Source organism: Mauremys reevesii, linkage group 16 (assembly GCF_016161935.1).
Source record: "Mauremys reevesii isolate NIE-2019 linkage group 16, ASM1616193v1, whole genome shotgun sequence".
Lineage (NCBI taxonomy): Eukaryota > Metazoa > Chordata > Testudines > Geoemydidae > Mauremys > Mauremys reevesii.
The window spans coordinates 17,778,606-17,791,194 of NC_052638.1; the positions used below are offsets into that span (position 1 = coordinate 17,778,606).

General features: G+C 41.1%; 1 protein-coding gene across 7 annotated transcripts in view; it reads right to left on the bottom strand.

Moving 5' to 3' along the window:
• Positions 1-12,589, bottom strand: part of NKD1 (NKD inhibitor of WNT signaling pathway 1) — a 371,729-nt gene that overhangs the window by 17,359 nt on the left and 341,781 nt on the right. For 6 of the 7 annotated variants that reach the window (XM_039503842.1, XM_039503843.1, XM_039503844.1 and 3 more), the window contains 2 exons: positions 10,933-11,039; positions 8,243-8,338 (listed from right to left, as the gene is read on the bottom strand). In XM_039503842.1, coding sequence (XP_039359776.1) covers positions 8,243-8,338; positions 10,933-11,039 — 203 coding nt within the window. The remainder of the gene's footprint in view (positions 1-8,242; positions 8,339-10,932; positions 11,040-12,589) is intronic. The other variant, XM_039503847.1, reaches the window with a different exon arrangement.

Consider the following 12,589-nt stretch of genomic DNA (forward strand, 5'->3'; position numbering starts at 1 on the left):
ACGGCCCTGTCTCTAGGGTAGCTACTGTGGGGCTCACTTCTCTCCCAAATTATTGGCACTAGGCCCATCACTATATATGCTACAAAGCCTGTACAGGTCTTCCAAACGTGCCTTACATTTTTCTCCAAGGAGAATTTTCATCTTCATGTAAATGACATGATAACCGGGCAATTTATGCTCACTCGTGCAACATGACTGTTATCTGACTTTAAATCCCTTGAATAGCTATCTACAGATGTCGACACAGCTTTACATTCCACGCACCAGCTATCGAGCACATCAGCGAAATTGTCCTCTCCTGAAGAAACTTGTCAAGAACCAAGGATAATAGGTACAACCAGTTAACTTCTTCTCTCTTCTGGCGCACAATCAAAAATGCTCAAGAAACATCACAGTCCCATAGAGCTCTGCAGGTCCAATTACCAAAAAAACTAAATTCCCTGCCATACAAACCACAATTTTAGAAACTGCCCGAGGCAGGGAAAATATCCCTTGAGCCGATCAAAGTGTTTTGCATGAAGAGTTTTTTCTATCCAAAAATGGCATTTCCCCATGCCCCCAATAAAACAAACTTTTTGTGAAAAATTGCCATTATAAAAAAATTTCATTTTTGCAAAATTGTATGTTTTTTTTTACCAAAATACTTACTGAAATGGTTTCCAAATATGAAAACAATTATATTAATTTACATTAAAAATATGGTGTAAAAATTCACAAAAAGCCCCAGTTCATTTTGACTGCTATGAAAAGGAAAAAAACATGAAATTTTTTCACAAAGTTGTTTCCTCATTTTTCAACCTGCTCTCATTATGCCAGCAAAGATAAAGAATTTGGAGGTGGGGCTGTGTCAATATAAATTACTTTCAGACGGCTTTCAGTTTACATGTTGAGATACCTACTGAAATTATGTACTGAGATTGCTACTATGATGTAAGAAAAATTAGGCTATAAAATTCCTTCTTCTAAGAGAAAAACAAATGCTTTTTGAAACTGTTTTAAGAGTTAGTATATGCCATACCTAGAATATACTTGTTTCCAAGGTGGGTTTCCAAGGTGAGAACGTATTAACTGCTGTGTATTTTTCACCTCATTATATTTTATGGACAAGGCAGCTTGATTACAAAAGTATGTTTACAAGAGTAATGGTTAACAGGATTTTCAGAAAGTGTTTGCTTTGGAATTATTACAAAGTGTATAGTTAATATAGCTCTATCAGAGATGGTGCCGTCAAACATTTCTCACACACAATTAATGACTCGCTGATAAGATACTGGCTGGTAGTAGTTGAGAACATTAAGAAAGTCTAACATGTTTAGTAAACAAAAGCAACAGAAACTGACATTCAAATATTATGCATTCATTCCATTCAGAGCACATTTTGATTGAGGAAGTTCTCGCTCAGGGTACTAATCTTTTACTTCTAAGGAATGCTAATTGGCACAATCTGAGAGGGACAGTACTTCCTGGTATTTCCAGGTCTTAGATCTGCTTGTCAGCGTTAGGTCTAGTTAGTAACCAGAGATTCTGGATACCAGACTAGGAGTATTTTCCCCTCCAAATTAATTAAATAGAGGGGTGCCCTGGGGAAGAGAAAGTAAAAGGTAAATAATCTGTTTGACCCTGAACCAGAACAGTCATCCAATTTCATAAGTGACTATTAAAACATAGCTGTGAAAGACATGGACAAGGGCACGTGTGTCTGGGTCCCCTGAAGGAGTTATCAAACATTAGGACCTTGTCTATGGTGAGCTTTTTCTTAAAATTTCCCATTGGTGCAAATCCAGCCACGGTAGCAATGGTGGGAGCTCTAGTGTAGACAAGGTGACAGTCACTGCTGAGATTTTTATATAGATTTGCTCTAAACAGGCTGGTAAAAGCAACAGTACCTTATCCACATTAGAACACATCTCCTCCTCCCTCTGCTGGAGTTGCTCCCACAGCTGGAGCAAATGGCGACAAATGGTAGCCAAATGGTAGCAAATGTAGCAAAAACCCAGCAAGTTGCAAGATCAAGGACTAATTAAAAAACATAACCCCCAGCCCCAGAGGCCAGGTGCCTTCTTCTGTCATTTTTCTGGGTCAGATTTGAGCGCTGCTAATGAGCACAAGTGTGGGGCTGAGTCTTGAATGCAGAAATACTTAACAACCCTTCACCCTCCTGACAAGAGGAAAATGTGGAAAGATAGCCCCCCCCAAAAAAAAAGAAAAAAGAAAAAAGTAGGGAATGTGAGAGAAAATTGGGTATTTAAAGTAATAGTCAAGGAACACTTAGGTATTAAAAATAGATGAAGAGAAACATTTGTATCGATTCTTTCCCCTTCCATCTAACAGAGAAAAGTACAAATGTCTTATTTAGAAGTTTGTTTGTAGTCTGGATTTGCCAGCATTACAGATAGTAGGTTCCTTTATTGCAACATCATTTATCATTTTTGAAATGCTTATATTTGGGATTTGAAAGAGCATCATTTGGTAACCACCCAGCATTCAGTCTAAAAAAACCGTGCTTTTAACTCCTGATAACTGACTTTCTTGAATGTTTAGAATTGTGTGACCATCCTCTGACAAAACCAACCTTCATGAGACAGAGCAGATAGCAGAAAAAAGGGGTTGGCATTTCAGAAGTACAATTATATTCAGAGAGCTCAGCATAAAACCTCATGGATCACAACACATTAGTTCAATTATCAAGTTTCAAGTCCAATTACAAATATCCATGTGAAGATAATTATGGTGCAGCTGTCAGTTCTCAAAAGGCCTACAGTACATAATGAATTGGACTCTTAATGGCCCATGGAATGAAGGGAAACATTATTAGTGAAGTTTTATAATATTCACATTAGAGAGAAAGTTATCTCCCCACACACCAAAAGGACTATAAAATGCTCTTCTGCCAGAACATTAAGAACAATATTATAAGTACAGATACCGAATGCTAATTTTATAATTTGCCATCCCAATAATTATGCTCCAAAATACATGGTGATATCATATCAAACAAGCATGACTAGATCTGAACTTCTAATTGTAAAGACCAAGCAACAAACCATAAGAGTCTCAAGAGGAAAATCAAAGCCACATTAAGTTCAGAAGATGTTAAGATCCAGAGGAAATCCTGCTAAGATGGAATTTGAACACTCTCATGAAGTTCTGTCTTTGTGAAAAACCCTGGGGAAATTTTATCTAGTTCCCAAATCCCTATTCTGTTTAGAATTTTCAAAATGAATACAGTCATTTTAATGCAAAAGATATTTAGCCCATTAACAAAAGTTGCACTCCATCTAAATGACTTTCACTGAATTCATTTTCACACTGTATATATCATTGAGAAACTTTCTGGACATAAGGGCCAAGATTTCCAAAAGCAATTACTGATTCCGCATGCCCAGTTTGAGACATCTGAAAGAGATGTAAAGGTTGCTGAATCCCCACCCATTGACTATCAGGGGCCCTTTAAAAGTGTCTCATTTGGGCACTGAAAAACTGTGGTTACTAAAATCACTAAATCTCTTTTCACAATCTTGTCCCTGGGCATTCTGAATTGTGTTCAGATTAAGTAGGCAACACTGTGATCGTACAAAGTTCATTTTACAAAACAACAACATGGATAGCTTGCCAACTAAACGGAGATGTTTCATAGATAGTCAGATACTCTAAGATGGAGGGCCCAAACACCCGGACACAATAGATTACATTCTGAATTTCTTTTCCAGAATGAAATAAAATGTTATCCTACTATTAAAAACCAACAACAAATCCAGGACTGCTCCAATTAAAACTTCACAGCAAATGGGGGTTGGGAGTGGTGATATTATTCTGATCACCGGTTCTGGACCACTGTTTGGAAAAGTTTACTGGTCCGGAAAGCATTTGCACTGATCTGCCAAATGAGCATTGTTAGAAGGCAACAAGCTTCCTCACATTGGGTTTGATCCTGCAATGCTCTGACCATCCTGTCATCGATCCGGCAAAGCACTAAGCATATGCTTAAACTTTAAGCATGCGTCCTTTGTCTTTAATGGGTCTATTCACATGCTCAAAGTTAAGCATGTGCTAAATGCGTTGCTGGATCAGGGGCAGGATACTCACCAGACCGAGGAATCAAGCCCATTATTGTGACAGCCATATCTCAAGACCCACTAGAATAAGAAGTTGTAGGCCATTTGAAAACTGGAATTCCTAGCTTTCTGGGGTCTCTATCTCAAGTTATTTATGTAAGAGTGACCATTAAAATTATACAACAAGTAAGATGGATAATCCAAATGACAATTTTAAGATTCAGAATCTTGCAACCTATTGGGTCAAAAACAAGTGTTGTAAACAGTTGGAAAGCTTTCCATTGGTATACAGTCTTGGTTTCTAGCCATCGTCATATGAGAAGAACTGCACAATTATCATCCTACTTGGTCCCTTGGGCTAAAAGACAAATATTTGGCACAGATTCAGGACTGAATATAGCAAACTCCAGACCTCAATCCCTGCACAGATTTGGTTTCAGTTAATATGCTGTCTGTTCTTGAGTTAGAATTTGGCTGCAAAACATTCTCTAAGTACAGTCAAATTAAGCTCTCTGGTGTACCACAAAAATCACAGATAATTATTGTATGCATGTTCAGCACATGAAACTCCTGATGACATTAGTGGGAATTCCAGCCATGGGCATAAGGGACATCCCTGAGTATTCTTCCATTTGTGGTTAAGGCACAGGCCTGGGACTCAGGTGATCTGGGTTCAATTCCCAGCTCTACCTCAGATTTCTTGCATGTTTTTGGGCAAGTCACTTAATTTTTCTGTACCTCTGCTCCCCATCTGTAAAATAGGAATAATACTCCCCCCTGCCCCATATCTATTTAGATATTAAGTTCTTTGGGGCAGGGACTGTGTTACTATGTGTTTTCACAGTGCCTAGCACACTGGAGTCCAGATTTCATTTGAGTACACTATGTGCTGCCATAATATACAATAATAAATCTTAATAATGGTTCTCCTTTTAGATATTCTTCTCAAAAACCTGCACAATAACCTCATTTGGCAGACAGTTTGACTGTGAACACAAAAAGAAATTCCACTTCAGTCTTGTGGACAACTCCTAGCACCATTTCTCGTCTATTACCTCTAAGTTTTCAATATTTTTCCTAGTCCTGTTCACTCAAGTCTTGCTAATTTTTAAAGGTATTGACTTAAAAGCAAAAGGAGAATGAAGCCTGCATCTGATCGTTTAAAGACACAGAAGCCAATGAACAAGACTTTGCAAATAACCAGTGATGGTACATTGCATTAAATCTAAGTAAAAATCTAAGTTACTATTCTTCCGTAGCTACTATTCTTTGAGATGTGTGGCTCATGTCCATTCCATGCTAGGTGTGTAAGCGTGTCATGCATCATTGTGGAACATTTTTCCCTTAGTGGTATCCGTTGGGCCGGCTCAAGTGCGCTCTGGAGCCATGCACTTATGTGTCAGTATGAGGGGCACCGCCAGCCCTGCACCCTCTCAGTTCCTTTTTGTTTGTAACTCCGACAGAGCAGTAGAAGGGTGGGTCACAGAACAGACACGAGCAACACATCTTGAAGAACAACAGTTATGGAAGGTTAGTAATTGTTTTTTCTTCGAGTGCTTGCTGATGTCCATTCCATGCTAGATGACTCACAAGCAGTACTGTAGGAGGTGGGCTCGAAGTTTATGGATGTGCTGATGGCAACCCTGCTCTTCCAAAACTGACGTTGTCTCGGGCCTGTTGGGTAATGGCATAGTAGAACATGAAGGTATGCACCGAAGACCAGGTCACGGCTCTGCAGGTGCTCTGGATTGGGACCTCCACAAGAAATGCTGCTGACGAAGCTTGGGCTCTTGTGGAATGAGCAGTTACGATGGCTGGAGGCAGGACATTCACCTGATCGTAGCAAGCTGGAATACAGGTGGTTATCCAGGATGGGATCCTTTGGGTTGACACAGGTAGCCCTCTCATCCTTTCTGCTATTGCTACAAGGAGTTGCGTGGATTTGTGGAAGGGTTTAGTTCTCTCAAATTAAAACATCCAGTGAATGAAGCCATCATTCCTCAGAGTTCTTGTGAGATTTTGGGAAGAAGACAGGTAGGTCTGCCTGGTTGTTATGGAATTGTGACACCACTTTTGGCAGGAAGGCTGGATGGGGGCGCAGTTGGGCCTTGTCCTTGAAGATCACCATGTAAGGTTCTGATGCATGTAAGGTTCTCAGAGACCCTTCTTGCCGAGGTGATCACCACCAAGAAGGCAACCTTCCAGGGGAGAAATAGCAGGGAGCACAATGCTAATGGCTCATGGCGGGGAGGGAAGAGGCACATGAGCTTCGACAGGATCAGGTTTAAGTCCCATGGGGGAGGAGGTCCATTCGTGAAACTGAGGACAGAGTCTTTCCAACCCTTTGAGAAACTGGACAGTTATTTCGTGGGAGAACACTGACCTGCCATTCACTGGGGGCTGGAAGGCTGAGATTGCTGCCAAATACACCTTAATAGATGAGAGGGCCAGGCCCCATTGTTTTAGGTGCAGCAAATAGTCCAAGATAGACCTAAGGGATGATCAAGATGGAGAGAGATCATATTCGGAAGCCCAACAAGTGAAACGTTTCCACTTGGCCAAGTACGTAGCCCTGGTGGAAGGCTTTCTACTACCTAGCAAGACCTGCTGAACCTGTTCTGAAAAGGCCTGTTCAGCCATGCAACATCCATGTAGTTAGGTGCAGGGAGCGAGGTTCGGGTGAAGTAACCAGCCGCAGTCTTGTGAAATCAGGTCCGGATTGAGTGGGAGCGAGAGTGGAGCTGCCACCGAGAGATCCAGGAGTGTGCCGAACCAATGCTGGCGTGGCCATGCTGGTGCTATCAGGATAACTCTTACCTTGTCCTGTTTGATTTTTTAGAAGAACCTTGTGAACCATGGGAGTTGGGGGAAAGGCAGTAGGTGGTCTGCCCATGAGATCAGGAAGGCAACAAGAGAGGGAGCTTGGGATGTGCCCGCGCAGCTAAGAAAACTGATGACATTTTCTGTTCTGCCTGGTGGCAAACAAGTCCACCTGGGGAGGCCTCCACTTTTGGAAGATGAATCTGGTGACCTCCAGGTGACGGGACCACTCGTGGTGAGAGGAGAAGGTTCTGCTGAGATGATATGCCAATACATTCTCTGAAGAGGATTCTTCTCTCGGCACCCAAGGTGGAGTAGTACCCACTTCTTCCTCCATACGGTGGCAGGGTGCTGGGGACAAGTGGCGTGCCAGACATAGGGACACTGGGATCAGGTAGGGCTTGCCCCTACCTGGTGCCAGAAAGGAGCCTGACGCACCCTGTTCCCTCCTGCTTCCGGACGCCAGAGCTGATAGGTGCCCCATTGGGATTGGTGGGAATGGAAGAAAGTGGGCGGTAAGAAGGAACTGAGAAGGTATGGGGCCGGCAGTGCCCCTTATACTGGCACATAAGCATGCAGCTCCAGAGGGCGCTAGAGCCGGCCCAACTGATACCGCTAAGGGAAAAATCTCCAGCAATAGTGCACACAGTGCTCACACCTGACATGAGCAAGCACTCAAAGAAGAAAACACTTTCCATGAAGTGGGATTCATTCTGGTTAGTATATTTTGAAAAAAATGGCTGCATTCTGTCCATATTCTTATACTGTGATGGGTTCCCTTATTTATTAGGAACACAAATGCATCCTGAAAATCTTAGTATGGATACATCTCCTACCGATAGCCACTGACTGCTGTGCTACAGTAAGTGTCAAAGTTTATGAGGGAAAGTCTATAATTTGAAAGAGATGGCAGCACAGATCTCTGCCCAATGCTCACGAAAGGGACAGAATGGTACAGTCAGTACTATTGGGAACAAAATTCCAAAAGCAAACTTGCTATTTGGTTAGCTGAACTATGAAAAGCAGGGCAGGAGACTGAACAGTGTACATTTGCAGGGATTTGTTCTGACAATATGTTTGGAGATTCAGTTGTTTCAGATTCCACACACCCCCTCCCCCCGCCCCAAATGCCAGTACTATTTCTTTTAAAGGCTAGTCCCAGACACTAAACAGCAACCATCTTAAAAAGTGGTACAGTAATTCCAAAACTTTTGGTGGGGTTGTTTCTGAGAGGGAAGGGTCCATGGAAACTGCTGTTGAAGTTGGCAGGACATGTTTACTTCATAGGAGAAAAAAATGTTCCTGTTATAAAACACTTCTCTTGTTAGCAAATGCTGTACACAAAGGGGCAGCTTTACTTTGCTTACCTCACGTGTGACTCTTCCGTTGTTATCAAAGTCATACAGTGTGAAGGTCCATTCTTGCCTGTTATCTTCCTCTACAGACACATCACATTGCAATTCCTAAGAAACATGCAAAGAGCAACTGATTACCTAAAGCAAAAGGCATGCTTGCCTAAGAGGCTCAGTTTCTCTGTAAAAAAGAAGCAGTTCTCTTTATTCCTTCCTTTCTCCTGGGGAGCGGCATTTAGGATTTGTTCCTTGTAAGCTTCTGTCCACTGCACTGGAGTCTCATGACATGAAGGTTCCTTTCCTAAAACCCTTGGGCTTAACTTCTTGGAACGAGACAGACACTTTCTACTTTTACTTGTACAAAACACAGAAGTATGAGAAAGCTGCCTGCTGAAGTTCTTAGAACAGAATATAAGATTTCCCACTAAAAAAAAGTCAGAAAGAAAAACTCGACGTAACTCAGGGAGAAAATAAAGAGATGGCAGAAACAGACCCACAGTATGAGGCATCGTGCCACTGAATCAGAAGTGGCCATTTATACAAAATGGACGCATGGTATTAATCCCCATTGGTAGAACTTGCTCTTGACACAGATACTTAATGTACATTATTAACTTTGGCAACCCTTGGTACCTCTTCATGCTACCAAAGTTACAGAAATTGAACTTGATGCGGAACGGAGAGGTAAGAATCCCTTACCACAGACTATGTGCTGTTGCCTGATCCTTACTTTAGTTGTGCTCCTGCTAGTGAGAGAGTGACTTGAAGAAAGCCTACAACAATCAATGTATATAAAGAAAACCAGCAACACCACACCAAGGAAAAAAGATGCACTTTGACCTACTCCAGTCACCTGGTTGCAAGCCGCTTGCTTTCTCTTGAGACCTGTGGAATCCGAGTCAACCAGAGTCACAAAAGGCAAGCAGAAAAGTTACAACACAATTAAAATAAAAGCCACTGTATGTAAGTAAAATAAACAGCCCCAAATAGCTTCAGCATGATAGAGCTCAAAATACCTGGTTGATCTGCTGACTTGAAACCAATTCCCTACAGCAGTTAACAGTACCCCCATCCCCTGCTGAGTTCAAAGGCAGTCTTCTCTCTGTTGTAACAAGCCCGTCTGAAAGCTGCCAAGTGCCCCACACTCTACTGTGGAAACACAGTTTCATATTACACAAACATTCCCAGCCCCTTTAAAAGCCAAATCACATTCACCTCAGATTTAGACCTCTCATCTCAACACTTGCATTTCTGATTCTTTTATATCTGGTCATAAAATGAAAGATTTACCATTCTCCTAGCCCGTAGCTTACAAGGTTAGAAAGCTTTGATTCGGAGAACAAGGGAGAACTATCAATACTTGGTTTCTTGCCACATATTAATAGTTCCCTGTCCCATACTGTCTACAATCTTTATGTGAGGATATGCCCTGCTTAGTTAATAGCATGGCAATCTTCCCTGCATTAGTCATGGAGCCTAGTACCAAGTGCTAACCTTTGTGGCATGCCAAGAACTACTTGGGAACAAACATAGTCTTTGCTGGTATGGTAGAGTTCCAGCTAAACTGGCACCAGGTGTCCACCAACATTCAAGCATCAGGGCACTGTTAACTGTAATTTGTCATGTCTTTCACATGTGTGAAATGTCCATTACTCCAGGTAGAGTATAAAATCTGCAGAGAGGAGAGGAGAGGAGAGGAAAGAAAGAAAGCAAGCAAGCAAGCTAGCTAGCTATCTGTCAACATGACTAAGATCACAGGAATACTTGCATTTCTCATGGAAAAGCTGACCTTAAAACAGTAAAAAGTAATTTGCATAGGGCTACCAAACCTTCTCCAGAGCAGCAAATGAATGTTCCAGTAACATTACAAGATGGCTAGATGGTCTTTCACATAATAATTGATGAATGCAAAGCTCATTAACATGATAGACTGACAGCTCTGAAAAGCAGAAGTTTGCCACGTCTCCTGGAGTACAGAGAGATGAAATGCATCGGTACCAGTGTGCCTCCCTGTTCGCCAAGAAAGACAGACAACTCTCTAGCTGGATGACAGCATGTTTCAGTGCTCATATTTATTAAATCTCTCTCTTTATAAGCAAAACCTGCCAACTATGCACAATGTCTGGCAGTTTTATGATGTTTATAAGTCTACAAGGAAATAGGCCATCAGACGAATTCCCCTCAGGATCTTTATTCCCCCTCCATCTAATCAGATGAATTGCCAATGTAGGTCCAGGTTATTTCCCTCTGAAGGCCCAGACATGAAAAACTGATGGCTAAGGCACCTTTCACAAACATATTTTACACTAGGCAGATTTAACTGAATATGATCATCTACGAAAGCCAATATAAGGATTTGATAACATAGTGGATGGCACATGAAGTTATATTTGAAAAGCTCACAAGTACAGCGCAACGTCAAATTCTCCTTACCATACACTCCAGCTCCGGCGGAGAACTCATCAGCATTAGGCTTTATTTGACTTTAGAACAAAACTTGCTAACCACCCCTTAGGGAACAATAGCCAGGCAAATAGGAAAATAGAGACTCAAGGCCAAATCCTGCTCTCTGATGTACATCAACCAGATGTACAATGCAATCAATGGGAATTGCATAGACAACTGATGGCCGTATTTGCCCCTTAGGCTATTTATCTAACTTATTTGTATCAGTATATTTCAATATTCGAAAACGAGGGACTTACTTCAAATTTTAGTTGTTTCCTGGAACTTGTATGTGTGTCACTTTCTTTCCCAGCTTTCTTTTCATCTCCACTGCAAACACCATCTGTCTTCTCTGGAGGCAAAGCCACTGCAAAAAAGTATATTTAAGGGGAAAAGTTCATGACAGAATGTCAAAGTAGTCTTATATCACAACAAACCGGATTCCTTGGTTTCAAAAGTCTCATAACATTTAGGGTGAAACCTGATTTCAGCAAACTTGAATGGAAGAGATGCTATTATACTTGATTTACTCTTGTATCTATATACACCTATGAGCATTTCAATGGACACTCTTGTTGCAGATCCTCTTCAACAAACTCTGTATCATGTTCAAGCAGAGCACTATGAGAATACAAATCTGCTAGAAATATTAATATGAACTAGTTGCATACTTTTGCCTACCATTTTTTAAAACAGTGGAGGTGCAACTTGCAAAAACATAGAATTCACCACAGCAAACGATATAATTGAAGTTGAAATGAGCTTTCCATTCTATTCCAACCTCCCTCCTCAATCGCTCAAAAGTACTTTCTTAAATTCTTCTTGGGAAAACATTTTCCAAGCTTGGTTGAAGCCACAAGATTATTTTTTTCCAAGAAGTTTCAGCAGCTTTTTGAATTATGCATTAATAAAGCAACAAAGAGTCCTGTGGCATCTTACAGACTAACAGATGTATTGGAGCATAAGCTTTCATGGGTGAATACGCACTTCGTGACAAAGTGAAGTGGGTATTCACCCATGAAAGCATATGCTCCAATACATCTGTTAGTCTATAAGGTGCCACAGGACTCTTTGGTGCTTTTTACAGATCCAGACTAACACGGCTACCCCTCTGATGCATAAAAAAAAATTACCCTTTTCTCAATTGTTCAGACTGAACTATTTGCACTTGTAAAAAGCTTTAATGCTGGCACATTTCTGAGTCCTCACCAAGGAAGAAAACACAATACAAAAGCTTCTCATTCAAGTCTGAGGCACCTACTGAGGGGCAATTGGCACCACACAGGGTGAAGCTCCAGATGAAAACAATCAGTTCAATATTTTTAAAGTTATGAAATTTACAGTCCAATATTTAGCACTAGCCACAGGTGCAATTTTGGACATGCAAATAATCTTGCTGGAAATTTTGTGCCCACAATTCATTGCAAGTGCAAATATTAGATATCTATGTTCTTGTTGGCACTTGTGCAACAAAAGGCGGTTTGAGGCCTAGGTGAGACTACGCCTCTTACAGTTAGCATCCCTCCACTTGCACACTGGAATCTCTTTAACCAATATCTTTACCCGTGGACCATTTAAGATCCCTTACTTAGGGATGCCTAAAGTTCTAACATCTCACTTATGTATTCTCTCAACACAAGACAAGTTTGACAGAGTAGGAATGACCTCCCTCAATTTAGAACCAGTCATTTAAAGGTGGACTGGCTAAAACAGCTCAGTAGCACTATGGTGGCTCTAAAGGTATTTAGTACTACTGAGATTCATCGCATTAACTACTTCAGGAGAACCAAGCTATTGTTTAAAGCATAATAACTGTGTTTTTCACTTTGTTCTTGGCATTTTCTTTAAAAAAAAAACCAACAGGAAAATTAATTGAAAAAATAGAATGACCCTTAACATAAAGTTAAAAGTTCAGAT